Source organism: Montipora foliosa, chromosome 8, assembly GCF_036669935.1.
Source record: "Montipora foliosa isolate CH-2021 chromosome 8, ASM3666993v2, whole genome shotgun sequence".
NCBI classification, from domain to species: domain Eukaryota; kingdom Metazoa; phylum Cnidaria; class Anthozoa; order Scleractinia; family Acroporidae; genus Montipora; species Montipora foliosa.
In genome coordinates this window covers 51,124,396-51,149,395 of record NC_090876.1, presented here as the reverse complement: position 1 = coordinate 51,149,395, position 25,000 = coordinate 51,124,396, and the positions used below count along the sequence as shown (strand labels likewise).

Here is a 25,000-nt window from a genome sequence, read left to right as displayed (position 1 = left end):
TGTAGTTCATGCGATGGGGACTACCCCAGGGTTGGCTACCCATTTCAGCCCTCCAGGGATGTTCACTCACACTTTCCTCCCTTCCCCCACTCCAAGGAGGGGAGGTACTGAGCAGGAAAGTCCCACTGCTTTTTTTGTAAATAGTGTTTATGTTTGTCTTGACAGGAGCATGGACTGCCAAGCCCAGAGGCTTTGTTTTGTTCAGTTGGTACTCCCAGCATTTCTGTTCCTGTTCTTTTTTTTTCGGTTTGCCCCAGTGCATTTAGTCTTCCCGTTGCAGTTTTCCCATTTTCAAGCCACGGTGCTTGACTATCTGGATCAGAGGGCAGCTGCTTATGTTTGTACTAGTCTGTTGGAGGGTTTCCACATCGGTTTCGAGGCCTATAGCTTGTCAGTATCCTTGTAGTCAGCTTCCTCCAACATGCATTCAGCCCTTGATCACCCATCTGTTGTCAATGGTTACCTCTTGACCAAAGTCTTGTGTGGTAGGATGGCTGGCCCATTCACTACTTTGCCTTTTCCAGATTTGCACATCAGCCATTTTAGGGTGATTCCCAAAAGCAACCAGCTGGGTAAATGGTGTTTAATCCTTCATTTGTCATCTCCAGAAAGCCACATTGTTAATGACAGCATTCCTGAGTCGCGATATTATAGTTGTTTATAGCAGATATTATGACCCAGGGCCGGGGAACTCTTACGGCCAAGTTTGATAGTTTGATGTGGCAAGTTCTTACCGCAACGTGGCCATCCATCCTCAGGATCGGCCACTCCTGGAAATGACATGTCATGACAAATACTATGTGGACGTGGCTCTCCCCTTTGGTCTGCGCTCAGCACCTTACATTTTCATGGCTGTTGCAGACAAGGTCCAGTGGATGGCAACTCACTACTATGGGGTCGATTTCCTTCACGATTACTTAGATTACCTGAGGAGAGAGAGAGAGAGAGAGGATCATTGCCCTGCTAGGTACATGGTCCAGTAAGGCATTCTGCAAATGGCTGTGACAGGATTCACTAATTGGGCACTGCCACCATGCTTGCAAGATTGCTCCTCAGGATAGGCCATTTCTACACTGCATGGTCAACTTGCTGTGTAGTTTCAGGTGCGATCACCACCCCATTAAGGAATTCCATCTGATTTGTCTTAGTTAAGAGAACTGTTTAAGTTCCAAAGCTAGGATGGCCTTGGTTTCTTCCTGATGCCAGAATGGACCCCCTTCCTGACTCACAAGTCTCGTCTGATGCCTCGGGTTCTCTCGGCTATGGAACCATCTTCAATAACCAGTGGCTCGTTGGCACTTGGTCAGCCTTGCAGCAACCCCTGTCAATTGCATACAAGGAACTGTTTGCCATTGTTGTGGTAGCATACCTGTTGGGACTTCAATGGGCACCATGACGGGTTGAATTCTTATGCGACATGGCAGTGCTGTCTTCTGGTACTTCCAGAGATATGGGCTTAATGGTATTGTTGTATTATTTAACACTTGTTTCTTTTACTGCTTTATCAATTTGTGGTAAATCTAACAGAGTTGCAGATGCTTTTTCGTACTTTCAATTTCAGCGTTTCCAGCACCTAGTCCCACTAGCCTAGCCATCCCCAATGCCACTCCCTCCAGATCTCCTGACAGCGCTGCAAGTCACTTGACCATGAGATGCTATATTCTGTCACCCAGGGCCTTGCCCCATCAACTCGTTGTTTTTACTTGTCAACCCAGCATCGTTGTGTCAATTTTTGCTGTCGGGATGGCTGTCTGAGTCCTAATGGGGCTCTTCTGCCTGTTGATGAACAATCACTTGCACTGCACCTCAGTACACCTCAGTGCAGTACAATCCCTTCATATTGACAATGGTTTGCTTGATCCCCTTGTCAATTGTCTACAGCTACAGCCTCTACTAAAAGGTATAAAATGGGTGCAAGGTTCATCTCCCTTCCCATTACTACTCATATTCTCAAACTCATTCAGCACTCCTTAGATCTCAACTTCAGGGACCATTGATCATGCTACAGTGTATGGACAGCATGTTGCCTTGGTTTCTTTGGTCTCCTTTGTGCAGGCAAGTTCTCAACTATTCTGCCTTTTGACCCTAGCATCCATCTGCCAGTTAGCAATGTCGGGCTGGTGCATTGATGGATCCCGCATGTTTTAAGGTACACGTGAAGTGCTCAAAGACAGACCTCTTTCATGTGGGTGGCAACATCTATCTGGGCTGGGTCAGCAGTGTTACCTTCCAGGTAGTGGTTCTGCCACAGGATGCCTAGCTAGCATCTCTATATCCACACTCCAGTTGCTTCTGTTACCCAGCAGTCAGGTGGCCTAGCAGGTAGGGAACTTGTTTTTTCTCATGCTGGGTTGGGTGCCTCAGGTTTGGTCCCCTGGGGGCTGTGACTTTAGCCACAAGCTCACTTTGCTCTGTGCTGTCCCATCCTGAAGGTCTTTTCAAGCATTGCGGACGGGGCTTGTGGCTAGGGCAGGCTCTTGGGTGTTGTACCTACTTGGTTTTGGGGTTGGTGGTTCCAATCCCTACAATCCTGGGCATCCAAACTCCATGTGTGGAGGGCCACTAGGGAGAATACTTTTATAGTAATAGGTGTTACCCTCTTTAAATAAAGGTTATTATTATTATCAAGCATTTATTATTAATGCTTCTATTAAGAATGTTTGAGAGTTATTTTTTAAGTACAGTACAGCACTTGACACTAAAATTATAGAAAGGTGACCTGTTAATCTCTTTGCTTTTACCTGTAAAAGATTCTTATTTTAAGAGGGTAGCACGTGCCATTGAAGTAGAGTTACTGATAAACTTGTGGCCCTCAGTGAACACCTCTTACCCCCCTTCCTCCGTCAATGCCCGTCCCGTTTTACAGGTATTCAAAGCTACAGTTACACAGAACAGAGGAAAGTCAAAACAGACGTCGATTAAGTGAACGAACAAAATTAATGAATATTGTCAATGGGATTCCAAAAACTGTAGATAATGAAATCCTTACTTAATGTTGAAATATTCTATTTTTTGCAGCCTAGTTATCTTCATACAGATTTTAGCAGATGGAGAGACGAAGATGACTCAGAAGAAGAAGATACCGCTGTAGATGATAACTTTGAAGCTGTAAGTAAAGCAGCATTGAAGATTTTGTACAAAAGACAAAAAAGCAACCTGAGAACCAATGTACTGTAAAGACTCGTGTTTAAGCCGCACCTTTTTGCTTAACTTTTGGGCCAAGAATCGTGGGTGTGGCTAATACATGTGACCATTGCTTTCAGAGGGAGTAAACAGGCTTGTAGGAGTCACAAATTGAACTGAAAGCCTCCATTAACTAACGATTAAACATATTGAAACCTGTTGTTGATCACTGCTTTCAGTAGAAGGTTTGCATCTTCAGTCTTGCTCACCAGTAGTTCTTTCAAGCATTTCATTTGCACTTTGTTTGAGCAGTAGAATCTCCATTCCTCCGCACAGCTGCTTACAATGTCGTCTACGGCCGATCACCTCAACACTGATTTCTCCACTACATGCAAGAAAATACCACGTTATTTTGGAGAACTCAGGAGGCAAATGGCTGTCTGTTTCATTGCCCTTCACTACTTTCACGGGTTTGTCCATGGGTTTGTTAAACTCTTGTTTAGCAACAAGTTTTTCTCCGATCGGTGGCTTCCATACATCTTGATAAATATGATATCCACGCACAGCTGATGTGAAAGCGAATGTTTCCATGTTCAGACTTCCCTTGTTAAATCCCTGCATGGTTGCCAAGCAAACGTTTTGCATCGTTCTCCTGCAAATTCTATCGTTTTCATTTCAACTGTGGGCTTTGGCAATGAAGACAACTGTTGTCGCTCAAAGGGAATAGGGAAATTGATTAAAAAGAAGCTTTTAGAAGGTATTTTCAGAGTTGATTAACCTATTTACCGGTAATTAATATCGCTGCAAATACACAACATTAGCTGGAGTTCTTATTTTTTTGCAAAATCATGCTTGAAAGTTGGGGGTGTGGCTTATACACGAGTCTTTAGTGTAGTGCTAGTACTCAAAGATGAAGCCAAATGATCAAGGATATTTTCTTCATAAAACTAAGAGAAAAAGAAACAGGACTGTACATTCTCGGCGTTTTTATTATCAAATGTTTGGATAGGTTGCTTTTTTTAATCCTGAGGGAATTCTTCCAACCTTATTGTTTTGATATTTGACGGTGACTAATAGCTAGGTTTCATGCTCCGCCATCTCTGCTATGCTGGTGGATGAAAGAAATATCTCTCATTAGTTTCTTCTCTTCATCCACCAGTATTTGTACATTTCACCTTTGTTACCTTACTCTCCAGAGATGGGTTGCAAACCACTTATACTCTGTGTCTTGAAGCTGAAGAGTAGTTGTAGCCTTCTACATGTATGCAGATGTTCTTAGGGCTTGGTCACGCATACCCCCTACGAAAGTCTGCTGAAGCGAAAAGCCACTTCCATTTGTGGATTACATACCAATCAGAGGCTCTTGTTTTGTATGGCATTCTTTCACAGCATGTGATTGGCTATCTACAACACAATTAGTCAATGCTGATTGGTTGATTTAAATAGAGGGCAAGTGGCCGGTGAACAGAAGTGGTTTTTTGAATGTCTGTGTGTAAGTGCTATTCCCTTCCATCTCTGCAACACCCTCCCTACCTCCTGAGCTCATTTAATCAGTCAGAATATTAATTTTTCTTGATTATTAGATGATGAATCAGATGGGTGGAGCTGGTGGTCAGGTAATGAGTCATGAAGTGACGTTATTAATTTTATTAAAGTAGAAAATGGTAGATAAAAATTGCATTAGCTCAAGAACATTCCTGGATTCTAGCACATTTGAAGAGAAAAATCCCTGTATGCAATAGTCATCAGACTGATTGGCCACCAGTGTGGTAGTGAAAAGTGATGCATACATGTAATTTAGAACCATAAAAAGCACAAGTCTCTTGTGGGATTTTTACTAAATATCCCTAAACCCAGATTTAGTTTACTTGTTATCTGTGTTACTGACATTATTTCTCAAAATTTTTAGGACTTTGATCCTGGAGATGTCAACTCGGATGACAGTGATGATGAAGGTTTATATTGATCAGATTAATCATAAACAACATGCATATAATTTAAGGCCAATCAAGCCTTTAAGTTGTCACAGGGCAAGAAAATTTGATTATGCCACGACATTCTATAGATCGTTTTCACTGTCATGCAACAAATAAATAAAATCGAAACTTCTTTTTGAAAAAAGCTATGCTGACAAATCACCTTTCCAATTCTCAGGTCTGTGCGGTACATTGTTTCTGAGCTATTTGTCGAAGCATTTCATGCAACTTTATAGAATTTTAAACGAACAAATGTTACGTGAAATGAATCATACAAATCTTCAGGTACAGTACCGCTCAAAGGTAAGTTACCAGTCTCGTCTCGTTTCTCGCGTGACGAGTGTCTCGTCTCGCGAGACGAGAGTCTCGTCTCTAGAGACGAGACACTCGTCTCGCGAGAATCACTGAAGCGGCAAGATTGGCATAAATTATTATAGAAGTCCGATGATTACCCGAACGTTTGCGAACTTCAACAACTAAACGACGCTCATGTCAAGTGTCAAACATGAATCAAAATTAAAATACGTACTGTTAAAACCGAAACATGAATCATGCAAATTGGCAACATTTCACTTTTAATTGTGGTGGCATTGTAAACAGATCTCTGTGAACTTTTAGAGGCACTTTGCTTTCCCGAAACAACGTATGAAACTGAACGAATTCGATCTCCTTTGATAGTTCGTGCCGAATGAAATGAAGCTATGATCCTTGCAGTTATAAATTTGAAGTTATAAATGCAATTTTAGTAATTGTTTTTTTATGCAATTGCTAAAATTGCATTCATACAAATTGTGTAACTGCGAGGATCACTTGATTTATAGAGTTTTGTATGAAGCCGCAGCGTTTGTGTACCACCGTTGTACACCAATATGGCTGCCAGAAATCAACAAGAACATCTGGAGTTCACTTTGCAATGAAAGGTGCATACTTTTTGCTCATGAGATAAAAATACATGCATTTGTATGAACATATCTCCTAATATACTTGAAATGCTCAAACTTCAGAGTTTCATAGGTGTAGACATTTTTTTCAACCAAATAGCTTTGTATCATGGTGTTACACAAGGTGACAATTTGGAAATTCAAAATGCTGTCTTTTCGAAACGAATATGTAACTTTTGACAATTCCATGTCATTTTGTTGCAGGGTTACCTGACCTTGAGAGTTAAAGAATCAACATCAACGTAGACAAAATGTAATTACTAATAGTGCCCAATCAGTCAAAGTCAAATGCGGATGACTCAGGATAGCACCTCTGGGTGAACAGAACCAGCTACTGTCAAGCTGTGTGCATCTGTGTGTTCAATAGTTTTGGCATGTTGTTCATCTTGTTCATAAACAATATTCATATTCCCTATAAGAAATAAACTTGTCATGTTAATGACTTTTGTTAAAAGGGTGGTTTGTTGTAAGTATTTTCATTTGGGGACATAGTAATAGGGAACATAAAAAAAAAATAAAAAGAAAGTACAGACAGGTTGTCTGGTATGCACTTAATAAAGCAACTTGCATGCATTAAAGAAATGGTTCCAGTTCTAAATAATGGAAAGGGCGAGTAAATGCAGATTGTATTGCTTTGTACCTCTGCATGAATTCGTGCATTCCCAAGCTACCCAAATTCATAAAACTTGTACATGTAGTTAGGACAGACCTTTCACTTCAATGGGGATGATACTCAAGAGGGACTCTCACTGTTTTACATGCTCAGTAGAGGGCCAATATATGACACATTTTTCATGATTTTTTTCACTTTTTTGCTTCATTTGAAAAAAAAAAGTACCGGTACAGATGGATGATTTATTTTGAAATAAAGACTTCTGAAGACAGCAATGCAGATTTGAGTTTAAGAGCCAATCTAACCCTAAAACACATTAAATTAGTAGTAAGTATATAGGCCACTTTGGAAAATACCATAATAATCTTTGTCTGTCCCCCCATATTTTGCATAAGCATTGTTTCCAGTTTCTCTTCATTGGTCCCAAGGGAAAACGAAAACAATGCTCATGCAAAATTTGGGAGGACAAACAAAGAGTATTATGGCATTCTGAAGTGGCCTATTGAAGGGTTAAAAAGGGATCATGGCCAGTTTGCTGACATTATGAGTCACCGGACCCCTAGAAAAGAATTTGCTTCAAAATGGGCTAAAACGATGCCCAGACACCTCGCAATATAAGAAAAGCTGAATGCAAGAATAACAGATTTACAAACATTGCAAAAGGATTGCAGTTTTACAATGATTTTGCAAATGTTATATTTTCATTGACATCAACTTTAGAAGCCATACTATGAAAAAGGATGAATAAACTATCTCAAAGTCCCTATGATGCTTACTTTTTCCCCATTTTTTAAACTTTTCGTTTAAATATCTCTAGTGTCTGGAGTGTGGTACTTAAAAACATTTTTCTTTATAGCGGGCGTTTGATTTACACGCCAAAAAAAAATTGGCTGAGCCAGTTGGGTCCTGGTAACTAACGACATCAAAGATGTAACTTGTTCACATCTCTTCAGAAATAGTCTCCTTCGCAGCCGTTATTAGGGTGGTCACGCAACGCTCCTTGGGGAGGAGATCTGCGTGACCAAAGGAGACTACTTCAGAAAGAAATGTGCAAAAGTGTAAGACGTCTTGTTGAAAATCTAATGCTTTTTTTTAAAGTCTTCATAGAAATGTTGGAATATAATTACCCTTTATTTATTATTTACTTATATAGCGCCCTTTAACATTTATAGAATGATCAAAGGAATCTAGTGAATGTTCTGACAATTCAGAATGGAATTACCTTCTTGACTTCTTTAACACGCAAACCGGTCTGACTTAGTATTTTACTCTGTCTAATGCCATACGATTCACCCTTGTCACACGGTGGCCATATTGTCCTTGGAGACCAAAAAAGCTTTGTTTTACCATGCCAAGCCTCACCCCCATGGTTTCCACTGCGAGGCTTGGTGTGGTAAAACAAAGCTTTTTTGGTCTCCCCGGACAATATGGTCGCCGTGTGACAAGGGCGAATTCTACTCGTCAATGGGGAACCTCCAGAGCCAATGGGTTAAAGTCATTAGTCACCAGGACCCATCTGGCTTGACCAAATTTTTTTGTGAACAAATCAAAGGCCTGTTAAAACATGTGAATGCACACTATTTCACAAGTATTTATGCTATGAGAATAAAACAAAACATGGTAATGCTCCCTGAATGCAGTTTTGAATCCAAAAAAGTACTTTGTTAGAATGCTGTTTTTGTGAGTTAGGTTCTCAAAGCAAAAACTGGTAGTCCTATTTTTGATGCTTAACCCTTTGACGTCCAAACTTTGTATTTTACTCTGTCTAATGCCAGACTATTTTACTCCTCAATGGGGAACCCCTGAGAGTCAATGGGTTAAGCTACAATGGATTTTAAATTCCTCCGAAATTTTCTTAACCCATCAACACCTCAAATGCCCCTAGGATGCCAAAGAATAGTATAAAGTCAAAACACTGACACCCATTTTCTAACTGTATTGAAATAGTCCTGAAAATTTAAGCTGAATCAGACGAAAGCTATTTGAGTTGTCGCTTTGTAAAGGTGAACTCTTAGGCAATGTTTTAAAGCTGAGAAAACACAAGCAAAGTTTTCATGGTCACTAATCATGACACTGCGTTTTCGGGGCTATTACAAAATTGGATGGACTTAAATTTTTTTTACAAATTGAAACTGTAAATCAATGTCTATATTTCTTCCAAAAAACCCTCGATTTTCAGCAATTTCATATTATCGAACCTATGATGAAGAGATCTTAACTTCACGCCTTGGAATTCATATGAAATTGATTATTGAATTTAAACATGGATGTCAGTGGATTAAGATGATGCACTCATTAATGCAATGAATAGGTTTCCATGGCAAACTCCGCAAAGTTATAAAAAATTATCTGGAGATGATTCATAGCCACCCTCACTTAAAGTGGCTCTGAACCCACTCTAGAGAAATTTTTCTAACTTTGCAAACTAAATAGAGAGCGATTTTAGATGGTCTTTTGTTGCCACGGTAATCTATCACATCACCTTAATGAGTGCATCTTGTTAAGCAATTATTGGTGTTTCATTTGGTACCATAACATAATAGTTGGGTAGGTTCAATGCTTCCAAATACCGGTAGTACTGTTTGTTGAAAGTGCTCAAACTGGTTTGAGCCTTGCTAAAGTACTACTATGATTTAAAAAAAAAAAAATCACTTTTTTCAACAAAGATCAATCATGCAGGATCGAGATAAAAATGCTCATTGCGGGCAGGATTGTGAGATGGAGTGAAAAAGATTGGTGGGGTATGGCGTTGAAGAAGCCTGTGCTGAACCCTCTTCTGACTGCAAACTTTGAAAGAACCCTTCCTCATGAGTATTGACAGAGTTTGACATGAAAAAATAAATGGCCCACAAAGAACTGCATTCTCTGAAATCTTTCACTTGACTCATTCGGTTGGTTATCTCCTTTGTTGAGTTTCCGACCTCAGACCAGTCTTACTGGAGCACCTTGATTCCACAACACAACACTTTACTGCTCAAAGCACCTACAGTATTATTTTCCCTTGGTTGATAATTTTTGAGTGATCAAATGAAGTAAATGTTGCTGTTCTGGGTCTAAGTAAGTCCATAATTCTTTCTCTAGTTCTGTCAGTGCATCAACGTCATTGTCCTGACAAACCATAACCACAGACTGAAGCAAAAGAAAAAGGTCCTTGTTCATGTAGTTCACAGGGTCCCCACCTACATTTCCCTCAGAGTACTTGTCAAGTACCTGAGCATGCTGGGGACGAATGCGCTGTGATGTTGGCTGAAGTAACATCAACAGCAGAACACGTCCAATTTCACAATGTGCTAAGATCTCTTGATAAGGGCCTTGTAGCTTTCCTTGTGGCCGTCCTGCATTCCCTGGTTCTTCAGCAAAGTAAGCCATCTCAGTAAGTACAGACAAGGCTCCATCAAAATCACCTGGTAAAATAAACACAAGCTGGTTTAGTAAGATCTAGCTACAATATATTGGGGTTGCATTGTTTTCCTTGAGGCAGCACGTGACACAAAAATTCAAATTATTTCAAATATTCCATATTTAAGAAACTTGTCTGTCTGAGGTAAACAAACCTGTGTCAATTTTGCATGAAGCTACTAATGTCATGGACTGCAATGCATCTATTGGAGTCTGATGTTGCAATTCTGCTGCGTGTTGGTAATGAACCATTGCTTCGTGGGGCCGGTTCATGTATCTCAGAGCATCGCCAATTTCTAGACACAAACAAGCTCCCAAGGCGGAATTCCCTTGAGCACAATGTGTCTTGATTGCCTGATTGAACAGATGTATCGCTTCCGTCAAGTGTTCCCCAAAAGACGGACACCTGAGTTCAACACAACTTTTCTCCGCTTGCAAAAACAATCTTGCCGCTTCCGTAAGCGCCTCAACTTCGCCTGTCGCATTACACAATGTATTTTCACACCTTGCTTTAGCCAAACTACAGAAACCAGCATAGTGAGGACAGTCTTGCCGTTTCAGTTCTTTCGCAAGTGAACCAAACTGCCCACTTGCTTCAGATACATTGGGCTTTTTGAGGAAACGCCTCTTCAACTTTGCTGCTATGGCGCGGTACTGTCCTAGAACGTCAAATTCACGATCCATCCACGGCTTCTTCCACGTATCCGTCTACTGATCAGGCTCATCATAAGGCCATCCTCCATATACCTTTCCCAAATGGATTCTTGGGATACGTGTAGTTACCATTCTCTCCCTTCCAATATGGCTGACGACGATGTGAGTTTCTTCATGTTTCTTGGACTCATGTGATTCAGTAACTATAGTCACTAGAATTTAGTTCATTAACTTGCAGATGGAATTAGCTAAAGAAGAAAAGGGCTTAACGCCGAGGAAACGGAAAAGAATTGAGTAAGTTGACGTTGTTTTCAAACTGTAAATTATAAGGCTCAGATTTTCCAACCGTTGGTGGTGGGAATAGCGCGAGCGCAACGAGACACCAAAGGCTGGAAATCTGTGCCTAAACTCTTAATTCAACTTTATTAACGATAAAGCAATAAATCACACAAACACACTATCTACATTTAGCAACGGCAGGTACGAAACACAAGTCACAGGTCATTGTTTTACCAACACAGATGGTATCCTATAAAGCATTTATTGTAGCTAACCTTACATGTAGGCCTAATTAGGCCTAAACAAAAGTTTGTAGGCCTAATGTTAGCAATGGTAAACGGTTAGGCTTGTTTCTGTATTGGCAAGGCGATGACCTGTGACCTGTTAGGCAAAGGCTATTCAAGGCACACAGTGGTGGGATGCTACACACATGCATGTCACAATACTTACACATACAAGACATTTTATAGCAATACACAAGGAAAGAGAGAGAGAACTGTAGTAATAATACAAAAAATAAATATTCATGTAAATAAGTAATTAATACGAAATTACATTGAATTAACATGTTCCATGTTTAATTTGATTAATAAGGGGGTCTATATCAACATAACTATCCCATCTTTAATTAAAGATAGAGTAGTAATAGATAATTCTTAGGTCAAGTGCAGCTATGATCTTCGCAGTTATGAACGCATTTTTTACAATTGTGTAATTTTCTCTACGCAATTGTGAAAATTGCGTTCATAACTGCAAAGATCATAGCTTCACTTGATTTCATATCCGCAGTTCATATATGATTCATTTCATATACCATTTCATCATAGATAATTCTTAGGTATACTGTTCTAAATTTTTGCCCTGATGCTAGCAAAAGAATATTTTCAATGATTTAGTTGAGAGTATTTCCAATAAAAATTACCAGCTGAAGAAGATCTGGTGTGGTATTTGTGAACTTGACTTTTTCTGGACTGTAAATTATGTACAAACTTTATTTATGTCGTGAATACATATGAACTTTGTTTTAAGAACTAAGCCATTCTGGCACGTAAAAGGAAGGAATAATATGAGTCATAATCAGTCAACAAAATTACAGCCAATAATCTTTACCATCAAGCCCCTTCCTGGGATGGTACTTTCATTTGGAGCTTTTTTAGTTAAGCCACAGAAAAATGGCTGATCAATGGACCTAGAACTTTCCTCAATCACTCACTGAAAAACCATGTCCCATTAAAATCATAGAACAACCCTTGGTATAACTTCTAACAGATTACCATTTCCAAGACAGGCAGCCACTTCTCATACATTGTAGCCCTTTGGGAGTGTTTGCAGTGTGCCATTATTATTACTAGTTGTGTGACTTTGACAGTTCTGTACTTCTCTGTTACTGATATCTCCTTCTTTAGATCTTGGTACTTCTCAATGTTTCTGTTCTCCTCGTTTTTAACTCTACTGTCAACTGTCAGCCACTATGAAGCTTGATCTGTCATCTTTGTTCAGTATGACAAGATCATGCCAGTTACATATATAATTATGGTTGATTCAGCAGTCTGTCTGTGTGGTGAAGTCTCAGTGCAATTTCCCCTTCTGTGATTCCAAAACTAGAACCAGATTTTGATCATACCAGATCTTCCCTCTCTCTTTTGGTTCAAATTCTCACAAAGTTGCTTGTGGATGACTTGGGGAACTTTGTCATAACTCCAAAGTAGATACTGGTGTTGAGATACATGTAACATCTTACATTCTGCAAATAAATATCGTATAAGGCTCACCATTTGCTCTCTCTCCCCACGTGATATAAAATTTACATGCTGGAGGGATTCCTTGTTCTTCAATCCTTGCCTTGATGTACATGCAATTTGTTCCTTCTACATGTACTTGATTATGTACTGCCATGGGCATTCCTTCCTGTCTCCTTTTTGAGACATCCTCTTTTAAGCCGCTCCCATGAACTTGCTTCACTGACTTCCTGTGTAGCCCTACGAAACTGGCCATCATGAGTAGTGTTTATCGAAAGATGGCTGCTTCCTGTCCTCATTTATTGCCATCAGTTATTTTTCAATCCCTATTCCTCAGAACCAGCTAGTGGTCTACTGCCCTGAGTGCAGTTTCATCATTTTACCGCTTTCCTCAAAATATAATAACAATAATATTATTGCTATAATATTGTTCTTTTATCACCTTGCTGGGTATTTCATGTCATATCTCAGCTCCCTCCCGGAGCTTAGAGATTCAACACCTAAAGTTCTGAGATTCTGGCTTTTACCAAGAGTACAGTCTTTTACAGCAACTCATTACTGATTTCTGTACCAATCTTTGAGATCCAACAAATTATTAACAACTGGAATAACCTCTACTCTATTCAATTCCAAACTTGCTTTATCTCAAAAGCTTGATGATGATAATGATGATGATGATTAGTATTAATACTATTGTCATCATTTTTTTTGTATGCTTGTCTGAGCAATGCTAATGGTATCAGACCATGACTGCCATGTCGACATATTTATTATGATGTTTTACAAAATGTATGTTTTCAGGTGGCGGTCCAAACATGCACCTAAAAACAAAAAGATGAAAATGAAATCAGGTGCAGTTGTTACAAATAATTTAGTATTTTGAAAGTACATTTAACATGTTTTCAATCACAATAAAATGGTATACTACATGTAGAATAAATAGAGGCTTGTAACAGTATCTAGTCTTAAACAATGAGCCCAGCTCACGATCCCTTACCTTGTGTCTTCAAGTGTAGACAAAACAACAATCCTTCATCACTGAAGAGCTCAAAACAATTTTATTTTAAAGTTTTTTTTACAATCTTATCATACATACACCATAATTATTCTGATCTGGCCCCAGTTGTTCAAACGATGGATAGTGCTATCCGCCTGATAAATCACTATCCACTGGATAACTCAATCGGTTTTGCTAGTGTTTGTCCGCTGGATAGTGATTTATCCAGTGGATAGCGCTATCCATCGTTTGAACAACTGGGGCCTGCTTTTCACTCCAAATCCAATGCACATGCTAACTTGAAAAATTGAATACTGTGGAAATATATTTCACCACAACACAGGTTTCTTAAGTACATTCTACTATAATATTCTTTTTTTTCCTTTCTACTGTCAGCTTTAATGAAGAATTTGTACCATTTTTTATTTCAGAGAAACCTGGGAAACCATTAACAAAAAAAGAGGAAACAAAATTTATCAAAGCTGTTGCAACTTCAGAACCAAGTGAACAAGAGGAAAGTAACAAGACAGTTGAAATCAGCAAAAAGAGAAAAAGATACATACTTTTTATTGGTAAATCTTATGTTACCTCGTTATTCTTTAAAAAAAGATCTTTCTGTAACTTGTACTCTTGTGTGAACAGAAAGGCCAAAGAGCCATATTTTTCAGAAAGGATTCATCATTAAAAATAATAAATTATTATGTAATAGTTTATTATAATATGGCTTTAAATTTTCACTCAACTCAATATTTAACTTATAATGAACTTATAGTGAACTTTATCAGTGTCAAGTCTTCTAGTAGCCTGCGTGGCGGCCATTTGAAGGGGGAAGGGAGGGTGAGCCGGTGAAAGAACGAGGAGGTCTCACAAGGAAGAAGGGAAGGGGACGCCTGCAAGGACGCTTTCGTTTTTTCCCCATTTTTTGTGCTCATTTTCTGTGCGTAAAAATCGTGATTGGCTAGAAATTAAATTTGTGTCCGTCACCAACCTACAGGTACATGTACATATAATCCCCTCCTCAGATTGGTTGATTTCAAAGTCAGGCTATTTTCAAGCAAATTTTGAAGTAAATAATCTAAAATCGATCTCGTCACCAACGTTCTCTTTTTAATCTGATGCAAAGCGTTTGGATAGAAATTTGAAAATTTAATTTTCCTTACACATACATTACAAACAAGCTGTGGAGTATTTTCTGGAATATTGATTCCAGCCACATTTCTTAGTCGTTCGACCAGTACAACACCAACCAATTCCTTCTTCAACAATTGTGTGAACAAATTCACATAAGATAAGTTGAGCCGTATTTCTTCAGTAAACTCCTTTCTTGAACTCCACACACGTTGTTGAAAGGTGATTGCTCTTTTTCGGGCAAATGCGTTTTGTTTCGCTCTGCTCCTGACCATGAGATTTTTTGGGAAAAAGTTGCCTTAAATGACATTCCTGCGTGGAGCAATTTTACTGCGAGCATTTTAATTTCAATTGATGTCGTTTGACAGTTTTAGAGATTTTGCAGCTGCCTTTATTATGTATGCATATTAATTAGTTAGTGGGTTGAATGGGAAAAACAGTAGCGTCATTGCAGGCCTTCCTTCTCACCAGTGCTTCCTTCCCTTCCCCTTCCAATTTTTTTTTTTTTTCAGGAAAGAGTACATGCATATCCAAGTGATGTCTTGTTTTCTCATTTTGCAAAGAAAGTCTGCAGTACTTGATGTTTTTTTCACTAGCTCACCTTAATTATTTATTATTGTTAGGTAATTTACCATTTACAGTAAAGGAGGAAGATGTCATATCACATTTTAGATGTACTGGCAAAGGTATCTTGTATCAGTTATGCTAATAGTACAGAACATCATGACTATCATTGGTGTAGCACTTATTCAGTCCCACACCAGGCCATCAACATTTTAACAGTAACATGAATGAAATTATTACTATTTTTAGAACCAAGTATACCATTAGGTCTGAAGTGTAGATTTTAACGTTGTAAAATCGCCAAATTGCACTCCATGCTTTACTGGGAGCTGGACAATCTGCGAGTCATGTGAGCCATGTGAATTTACATTTAAGTCTAAGCAGCCATTTCAAATAGCTCTTATAAACAGTTGTAAAGTCTCAGCACCCATTTTAAAATGGTTAGCTTTCAATAGCTGTGTGTCTCGCATGCTGATTTGCATGGCTCGCCATGTTGGCTCACATGACTCGTAGCCATGACTTGCAGCCGTGGCTCACTGGCTTGCACATTGTCCTCACTCTTTTACTGGTAATCTACAGGAACATGCTTGTACATCCAAATAATAATATAAATGAGATAATGATAAATATGTGGTAGTGCAGTAACACAGCACTTTATTCCATAACTGTCAAACTGAGCTGCTTTTTGTTTTCCAGGAGATTCAAGTTGTCTTTGTGCAATATGTAGCTCTAATAGTACACAATGTTGTTTTGGTACAGTATATTATAATACCATGGAAGATGTCTTAGGTAAAATAACTCCCTGACAAGACATGTGGTTACTAGTGAAATACTAAACCCGGAAATATTGAAGAAAATAAAAGGGGATCAAGAAACATTGGCATCAAGGCTGACATGTTGATCATTTGCAAGTTCCCTTGCAACTTTCTTTTTCACCACAAGTGGCATCGAAATCAGTGGTCTTTTGTGATCATTAGCTAACTTGCGTTGTACTCGCGAAACAAGGGATATATCTGTGTCAAAATGATAGCAAGACACCAGGTTTTTTTTATTTATTTTTATTTTTTTGTTTTCTTTTAAGTACTTGTGTTATAAAGTTTGTCAAGAAATGTGCGAATTCAACACAAAGATCACAATCGTCCAACTCTTGAGGTTGAGGTTTCTGCGAAGTCAAAAAGAAATTCACTCTCCTCTTTGAGGTTATTTATCACAAAGTAATTCCATCATTTTTGGAAATAGAAGCTGCTTTATTCTTCATCATCACAAATTTTTGCTGATTTTGAGGTTCAGGATTGAGCCTTGAAGCACACCACAATGATGAAACTAGTTTCAGAATTTACTTTGTTTAGAACTGTAACCTGAGTTCTATCAGAGAGGTATTCTTGAAAAAGATTAAGACTTGCACCTTTAAACCCATACAGCTCAATATTTCCATCCGTGCGCTAACTTTTTTCATTCGTTAAAGGCTATAAACTGATAGCCGAAAGCTTATATTTTAACCTTTTTAACCAGGGAACGTTTTTTACTTAAAAAAAAAAACAAACAAAATGTTTGTATTTGAAGTGTGGCTAAGATAAAAGTTAGAGAGAAATGACCCTTGCACTGGATGTGGACAATTTAAGCCATTATTTTTTTTTATAGCACCAGAAAATTTCAGCAGAAAATTTCAGGTGTCTTCAACAGTATTTGAACCCATGACCTCTGTGATGCTGGTGCAATGCTATCAACTGAGCTATGAAGCTGTCTCACGCCACTGAGAAAAGTTTACTCGTTAATGGGGGCTGCTTTAGGAGATTATTTTTCAGTTGTCAGGGTGTTAATTAAACTACACAATTGGAGAATGGAGAAGAAAAGGGATACATTTATGGACTGAGAAAACATGTCAACAGGGAGAGAGAATTCCATTGTTCTAGGATAGAAGGACAACTTGTGAGAAGTAGCTGTTTGTAGATACTGAAATGAATAAGCATTCATGCATGTGTCTGCTTCTGTGTGTTGGCGATCGCAGATTTTCCCCTGGATTAACCCATTGACTCCCTGGGGTTCCCCATTGACTAATAAAATCGTCTGGCGTTAGACAGAGTAAAATACTAAGTCTGGCCGTTTGGACGTCAAAGGGTTATTAAAATATCCATCCCATGGCAGATGTCATGGTCAGGTGTCTATATAGACAATAATATTGCTTCAATTTTCTTGATAAGTGTGAGGATCCCTAAGGTTTGTTTTTATATAAATATAGCACTATTGTTTTAAGAAACTGATTCAAACAATAACAAATGTGAGTTAATGAAATCTTTAACCTTGTGTTTAAATTTAAGATAACATCAAACAGTTTAGACTGATGACAAAGAGAACAGGAGAATCAAAAGGCTGTGGATTCCTTGAATTCAAAAACAAGCACAGTTACTGGGTTAGTTAAGTATGGCTGTCTCTTACATGGGTTAATTTAATTTCAAGTCACACTCATATGTCTACATTGCTATTCCAAAAGATAACTATTATGGTACAATGTCATGAGGCAGTAATATTATTCCAATATTGTGGAATTCATCAAACATTTTAATGATAAATGAACAATTTGTTATCTTTTGGTAAGTGGCCTTCTTCCCTCACACATCGCATTTCTTGTCAACTTGAGTGCCCTTATGCATATTAAGGCTACAGAAAAGGAACATCTGCTAGTCAAATAGAACACTACTGGCCCCATTTGTTCAAAAGGTGGATAACACTATCAAGTTGAGGTATCCAGTGGAGAGTGATTTATCCAGTGGATAGCACTATCCACCTTTCAAACAACTGGGGCCTGGGGCCCGTTTCTCGAAAGTCCCGAAAACTTTTTGGGCCCGAAAAGCCATTTGTGAAAGTGCCAGCCGCTTGATTTGGAAAGCAGATCTTTTAACATGTTTTCAAGGTAACAAAAAGAAAAGTGACTGTGAAGTTTGACGACTCAAATCCTCTCTGTTCTTGAGATACAAAGGGAATTGTGACACCCGAAAATGGTCTGTAAAGTTTCGGGACTTTCGAGAAACAGGCCCCTGGTCTTTCTGTGAAGTCCACAGTTAAGGTATTAACTGCAGGAGAGGATTTATCAATTGCCAGGCTTGATCTGCTTGCAGTAAATATCTTTATTATGCTGAAGGTAACTTTGTATATTATAGAAGACAGATCATTTTCGTTTTGTTATTCTTGTTTTACAGAAAGCTTTAAACCTGCATCACAGTGTTTTAGCTGGAAGAAAAATAAATGTTGAAGTCACCTGTGGTGGAGGAGGCCATGGGGTACAAAGAAAAAAGAGGCTGGAAAAACGGAAAGCAAAGTTTCGCCAGGAGAGGAAGGGCAAACTAAAGTCTGTGAAAGTCGAAGCCAAAAAGAAGAACTGATAACTGCCAGAACAAAATAAATATTGTTGAAGTGGATTGAATTTATATTTTCATTAATTTTTATTTAAGAAATACACAGAGATAAATAAAACTCATGTTCATTATCAGTACAGGTAATCACATGATTTTGAGTGCAATTTGGAAGAAATAAGCGACAAAAGTTGAAGGCATATTTTTTCCAAATTGCACAGGGAAAAATTCATGAGATTACTTCTTGATAATATACATGAAAAAATTTCGAGATGAGATTATCATTATATATTATTATTTACAGTGGCGGTTCTAGGAATATTCTAAAGGGGGGAATTGAAAGAATCAAAGTATATACTCTGACAAAAGTCCAGATGGGTTAGGCTGCCATTTTGACTTTGTTTATGTTTTGCATTAATAAAAATGTTCACATCAGGTAAACAGATCTGTTCCTGGATCAACCCCTGATTTATCAGAACTGAATGCACACATATCACGCAATCACACAAAGATTGTGCCGTCTGGGGCTCATATTTGATTGGCCATTTGAGACTTTCTTTCATCATTGACCATTCAGATCTTTTTGCACTGAATTACATGATTGTACCTCTTTTATGCACTGTGTTACCTGGAAACTGCCAAACAGAATGGAGAAATTTTTTCATGTAAATTGGTAGTAATGAAAAGCTAGTACAGCTGACTGTGAGGGAATATATAAACTTATACTTTCCTTATTACACTTCTTGTACTAGCCATTATTGAATGTCCCTGCAAACAGCAACTTTACTTGGCTTGTTTACTGTCTTCAGTGTTTGCAAGTTACTGAATCATTTGCAGACTTTTGTAGAGCACTTTTCAAATGAGTGTCATAAAACCAAAACCAAAGCAATTACTTTTACTTCTAAGTAATTACACATAGCCGTCACAAAGCGCGATTGGTTTTGGTTTCACTTCTAATTGGTTGAAAAAATGGCACGAGAAGTTTGAACCAATCACGGAGTGAAGTAATGCAAAACCAAAGCAATTCGCTAATTACTTTAAACTCTCAATTGAAAATTGCTCTAACTGATGCACTGTTGGTTTTCTTTCTTTTTTTTTTTTTTTGAACAACCAGTGGTAAGTAAATCAAAATGAAAAAATGTGATGAGGTGCTTGAAATCTTGAAATAATTTAGTTAAATCAGAATTTGAAAAAAGCCCGTTCCAAATTTCTCAACTAAACTTTGTTGATAGTTTTGAAAGCTGTTGAAATTAAGCTTATGTAGGTTTAAAAACCATGGTGTGTTTTGGAGAATTGAGAATGTTACGTGGAAAGTATTATTGTTGAAATTACTATGGCTTGCCAAGCAGAGTGACAGGCAAGCCATTTTTTTCGCAAGATGGCTGCAGTGCGAGATGGCCAGAAAACCAGTAGCCTGCGTGGCCGGCGTCGCTCCCCTTCCCCTTCCCCGATTACGCCGGCCACGCAGGCTAGAAAACCAGTATTTGGGGTAACAAACACCTGTTAGGTATCACGTGACCAATTCATGACCGACACAGAAATCAAATATGGCGTCAGAGGAGAGTCTGTTGCTTTGCGTGCCTGAATTTCCAACACAAGTCTTCTCGGAACTCCACAGACTCCGAAAAGAGGAAAAGCTCTGTGATATTGAGCTTCGTGTTGGCGATGACCAGTTAAAATCTCACCGCGTCGTTCTGGCGGCTGCAAGCAGTTATTTTAATGCTATGTTTACCGGTGACTTAAAAGAAAGTCATGAAGATAAAGTCACCTTGTTTGACGTGGAATTTTCGGCGTTAGAAGATTTGGTTAATTTCTGCTACACCGGACGGATAGAGATAAATGTTGGCAATGTACAGAATCTACTAAGCGCCTCCAGCCTGTTACAATTAGCAAGCGTGAAGCAAGCTTGCGTGGAATTTCTTCATCGTGTCCTTCATCCCACAAACTGTCTAGGCATTCGTTCTTTTGCAGACACGTACTCCTGCGTGGATCTAGTAAAAGCAGCCGATGTCTTTGCTGTTAAGAATTTCTCCGAAGTTGCTAGAAGTGAAGAGTTTTTGGCTCTCGCCCCAGAAAAAGTTGTTGAAATGATTTCGCGAGAAGAGTTAAATGTCCGAACAGAAGAAGAAGTCTTTGAGGCAGTGTCCGCATGGATTAGAAGAGATGAAGACGAAAGAAAGGATTTTTTACCAGAACTGTTGAAAAACGTCAGACTTGCGCTAATAAGTCCACAGTTTCTGTGCGAGCAGGTGTCTGCTGATGAGCTAATCAAAAGCAATTTGAGTTGTCGTGATTTAGTTGACGAAGCTAAGGACTATCACCTCATGCCCGAACGTAGATACAAGTTGCAGTCCATTCGCACCAAACCCAGGAGATGTAGTGAAGCAGCAGGCTTAATTTATGCCATTGGTGGCCTTACATCTTCTGGAGAGGCTCTTAGCACGGTAGAAACATATGACACTTTGATGAAACAGTGGATGCCGGGGCTACCAATGAGTACATTGCGTACTCGAGTTGGTGTGACTGTACTTGATAACAAGCTGTATGCCCTGGGAGGATTCGATGGGCATAAAAGGCTCAGTACTGTTGAATGCTATGATCCACAGTTGAAGGCCTGGAAAGCCATTACACCGATGAACACGCGCCGTAGCGCCCTTGGTGCAGTTGTGCTAAATGGAAAGATTTATGTTGTGGGTGGTTATGATGGCCATATTTCTTTGAGCACAGTTGAATGCTACACTCCTAGTACCAACATGTGGAGTTTCCTTACCCCAATGGGAACACTGCGAAGTGCTGCAGGTGTAACAGAGCTGAATGGGAAGATCTATGCTATTGGTGGTCACAATGGGTTGTCCATATTCAACACAGTGGAGGTCTATGATGCACAGTCCGACAAGTGGTCTCCATCTCCTTCTATGGGAGAGCGCAGATGTCGAGTGGGTGTGGCCACCTTGAATGGTCGAATATATGTATGTGGAGGATACAATGGGAGTGCTTTCCTCAACACTGTAGAATGCTTTGATCCTGAAACTGGACAGTGGTCATTCACTGCCCCAATGAATACACGACGGAGTAGGGTTGCTGTTGTCACCTTAGGAGGAAGACTGTATGCTGTTGGAGGGTATGATGGCCTTTCTAACCTAAACACAGTAGAATGTTTTGATGCACTGGCAAATCGGTGGACTCCTGTGGCATCCATGGGTATGCATCAAGGTGGTGTCGGAGTTGCAGTGCTTCCAAGAGGACCGTATACTTAGTGTCATTGTCTCACTTGGCCTTCAATCAGTGAAATTGTCTTCAGTTTTCAAACATTCATGTAATGAACTAAAATGCAGTTCAGTGTAACTTGTTTTAAGGCTACTTACATGTAACTTTTTACAGTGGATTGCTCACTTTTCAATGGTTTCAATATGTGAAAAGATTTTTCCATTTCCTCATTTCCGTAGGAATATTCAAACTGAGGTGAAGTAATGTGGTGGTTAGGTCATTAGATTCCCACTCCTGAGGTGACTGTTTCTAGGTCTTGCTCTGTCACTGTTTCCTTAGACAAAGAACTTTGCTCCATGCTGTTTCTTTTCACTGAAGTATTTAAATGGATACTGGCAACATTCATGTACTTCCAGGGGTTACCCTGCATGGACTACCACTCCCTCCAGAGAGTGGTAGCAATACTCTTGTTTGCTTCACACTACAGAAACCTGGCCCCAGTTGTTTGAAGGGTGGATAGCACTATCCAGTGGATAACTCAATAGTTGAGTTATAGGTTTTGGTAGTGTTCATCCCACTAGATAGTGATTTACCTAGTGGATAGCATTATCCACTTTTTGAACAACCAAGGCCTGCAGGGTAAGCTCCAGCTGTATGAGTACCCAGTGGCTAGTCTGCAACTTTGCCTTTTTGTTTTGCTGTTTATGAGTCCACAAGCAAATCTGGGCATTCTGCCTTTTTCTGTGAGTTTTTTAATTTTAAAATCACTTGGGAAAGTGGGAGAGATTTCTTGGAAAACTCTGTGCCATAGTCCTTCATAACTCCACACATGCGCAGTGATAGCATCATCCAGTTCTTGAGAAATGCCAAGTACTGGCAAATAGGATGAATGAAAACCTTTGCATCTGCTCAATTTAAAGCTTAACAATTTGGACAGAACTAAATCTAATTTGCCAGAGTTAGTCCTTGAATGTAAACAGATCTTACTTTTGAATTGCACGTTATGCTGGGACGTTTTCATGTTTTTCCCTTTTTCTGATAGATGTCACATGACAGGCATTAGATGAGACTGTTTTGTTTAACCCATTGACTTCAAAGAGAGAGGCTTAATAGATTTTACCCTAATGCCAGATGATTATTACTCATCAATGGGTGGTGGTTTAAGCGTCAGTGGGTTAAAATCCAGACAAGATCCAGTGTCAAAATATTAATATTTTGGTTTGAAGAAAGCACATAAAAGTATGTATTTGTTGATGCATGCCTGCTTTAATGAGAGGTCTTGTATCCCAATCAAATAAAATCAATGTTCTAAGATTCTCCAATTTTTTTCATATCTTTGCTTAAGGACGTTCGCGCGAAAATGTTCTAACATTGATTTTTTTCTGAAAATTTTACCATTGAAAGATGATGAGTTAGTGATGTCAGAAATGTAAAAAAAATGGGGGGTCACCGACTTCGTTTTGGAGAGAACTTGCCTGGAAGAACACCCTAAATCTGAAAAAATCTGGCTTCTTTAGCGAATAGGGCCACAGTGTCTGTAAGCCCAAAAATATTACAATTACATCTTTGAAGTAAAATGTTCTCTACCAAACTTTATTTAAGTGGACCCGTCAAGTGAATTTAGTTAACTGTTGAGGTTCCTGAATGAACAAGTTCGCATTTAGCGACCATAGTTTCATGCGCCTTGCAGGCAGGATTCCATGTCCCGAGGACAGAAATCTTGAAATTTTTTTAACCTCCCACATTGATTTTTTGTTCATTTTTGGACAATTTGGAGAAAATTGTAAATAAAATCTGTTTCTGAAAAGAAAAGTAGGGGTTACCGAACATCTAAGATCATTAAATCCAAGCAAAGCTATAGCAATAGCCATCTGCCCTATCATTGTTCATTTTATTACTTAGCGCGCGCTCGATGCATGACATGGCATGTGAGGATGCGCAGTAGCAATGAGCGCAAACGTCCTTAAGCTGTTGTTATGGTCTTGTAATTTCATGACCAAAGATGACTCAAGACTGACTGCTCTTGCTACCTCCTGCTCTCAGGCAAGCACTGACAGTATTTTCTCTGACTAATTGAAAAGACAGCAGCTAACTTAATATACTAAAAATGCATGAGTTTTGCACAGAGTTGTGCCAAGATGATGGGTTTAGGCTTTTTTTCAATATTCAGCCTTCACATTGGAAGTCTCGGTGAAAATAATTTCCCTTGTAATACTAGTAAACACAGGGTTTGTACTCTTTTGAGCTCTTCAAATTACATGACTTTTTCCATGATCTTCTCTAGCTTTCCATGACCTTAAGTTTAGCTGTCATGAAAGAAAATTTTCAAAACTATCCTTACTTTAGGATATTTTCTGACATAACTCAGTTCAAATGTGAATAAAATAGTGACCTCTGTCCGCCAAACTTCTGATTGTTTGATTGAAACTCAACTTTTGTTCATTTTTTCCTTGCTTTGACAACTGTAATGATTACTCTACTATAATTAATAGAATTTAAGAATTTCATTTTCCAGGCCTGGAAAGTCATGGAAAAATTTTCCATGACTTTCTAGGTTTGGACTTGAAATTCTTTATAAATGCCATGACTTTCCAGGTTTTCCGTGACCCGTACGAACCCTGTAAATACAAAATTTTATTTGGACTCTCTTTCAAAAAGGGAGTGAAGTGATCCCGATTTGGCTAAAAGAATTTGTCATGTCAAACAGGCATGTTCTTTTCAGGTACTTTAAGGGGAAATGATACATTTGAAATGGTGGGAAATGTATCTTTATTGCACAAATACCACAGATTATTACTTTGTTGATTTATTGTTTCAATCATATTAATTTTAATCAATTACTGAATATTAATTAACATTGAATAAATTTCATTTGATGGACTGTCAGTGTCTCCTTTTGTGCTAGCCTTTCACCAAAGAAGCCAACCATTTATAAAATTAATGGCATCAATTTTATATAATCCTCTTAAACTCATTCAAAAGCAAACCCATTGACCCCTGAGAGTGATACTTGAAAGATTATACTCTGTC

The 25,000-nt window shown here is 38.8% G+C and overlaps 4 protein-coding genes across 5 annotated transcripts in view; 3 read left to right on the top strand and 1 right to left on the bottom strand.

Annotated features, from left to right (window-relative positions):
* LOC138012831 (prostaglandin E synthase 3-like) overlaps positions 1 to 6,575 on the top strand; it is a 13,010-nt gene extending 6,435 nt beyond the window's left edge. Inside the window, exons 5-8 of the mRNA XM_068859740.1 lie at positions 3,019 to 3,108; positions 4,707 to 4,739; positions 5,033 to 5,078; positions 6,245 to 6,575. Coding sequence (XP_068715841.1) covers positions 3,019 to 3,108; positions 4,707 to 4,739; positions 5,033 to 5,078; positions 6,245 to 6,267 — 192 coding nt within the window. The 3' untranslated portion in view covers positions 6,268 to 6,575. The remainder of the gene's footprint in view (positions 1 to 3,018; positions 3,109 to 4,706; positions 4,740 to 5,032; positions 5,079 to 6,244) is intronic.
* LOC138012830 (uncharacterized) overlaps positions 1 to 18,829 on the top strand; it is a 133,691-nt gene extending 114,862 nt beyond the window's left edge. Inside the window, exons 1-7 of one of the 2 annotated variants that reach the window (XM_068859738.1) lie at positions 10,836 to 10,868; positions 10,945 to 11,000; positions 13,526 to 13,575; positions 14,153 to 14,293; positions 15,473 to 15,535; positions 17,732 to 17,823; positions 18,611 to 18,829. In XM_068859738.1, the coding sequence (XP_068715839.1) occupies positions 10,854 to 10,868; positions 10,945 to 11,000; positions 13,526 to 13,575; positions 14,153 to 14,293; positions 15,473 to 15,535; positions 17,732 to 17,823; positions 18,611 to 18,793 (600 nt within the window). In that variant the 5' untranslated portion in view covers positions 10,836 to 10,853 and the 3' untranslated portion in view covers positions 18,794 to 18,829. Of the gene's footprint in view, positions 1 to 10,835; positions 10,869 to 10,944; positions 11,001 to 13,525; positions 13,576 to 14,152; positions 14,294 to 15,472; positions 15,536 to 17,731; positions 17,824 to 18,610 lie in introns of those variants that run through there. The other variant, XM_068859737.1, reaches the window with a different exon arrangement.
* Positions 8,579 to 10,803, bottom strand: LOC138012824 (40-kDa huntingtin-associated protein-like). Its single transcript, XM_068859732.1, has 2 exons — positions 10,208 to 10,803; positions 8,579 to 10,057 (listed from the first exon to the last, which is right to left on the bottom strand). Exons 1-2 carry the CDS (start codon positions 10,734 to 10,736, stop codon positions 9,645 to 9,647), a joined length of 942 nt encoding a protein of 313 aa, XP_068715833.1. The 5' UTR covers positions 10,737 to 10,803; the 3' UTR covers positions 8,579 to 9,644.
* A 1,441-nt stretch (positions 18,830 to 20,270) lies between the features above and the next one.
* Positions 20,271 to 25,000, top strand: part of LOC138012815 (kelch-like protein 18) — a 4,816-nt gene continuing 86 nt past the window's right edge. Inside the window, exon 1 of the mRNA XM_068859709.1 lies at positions 20,271 to 25,000. This exon is cut by the window's right edge and continues 86 nt beyond it. Within this exon, the coding sequence (XP_068715810.1) occupies positions 20,311 to 22,020 (1,710 nt within the window). The 5' untranslated portion in view covers positions 20,271 to 20,310 and the 3' untranslated portion in view covers positions 22,021 to 25,000.

What these genes read in the sequence shown, in the direction of transcription:
- LOC138012824 (XM_068859732.1), bottom strand. Translation starts at nt 10,736, where the DNA reads ATGGATCGTGAATTTGACGTTCTAGGACAGTACCGCGCCATAGCAGCA. An exon ending in TTCATGCAAAATTGACACAG is followed by an intron (nt 10,058 to 10,207) that starts GTTTGTTTACCT and finishes TTATTTTACCAG; the next exon opens with GTGATTTTGATGGAGCCTTG.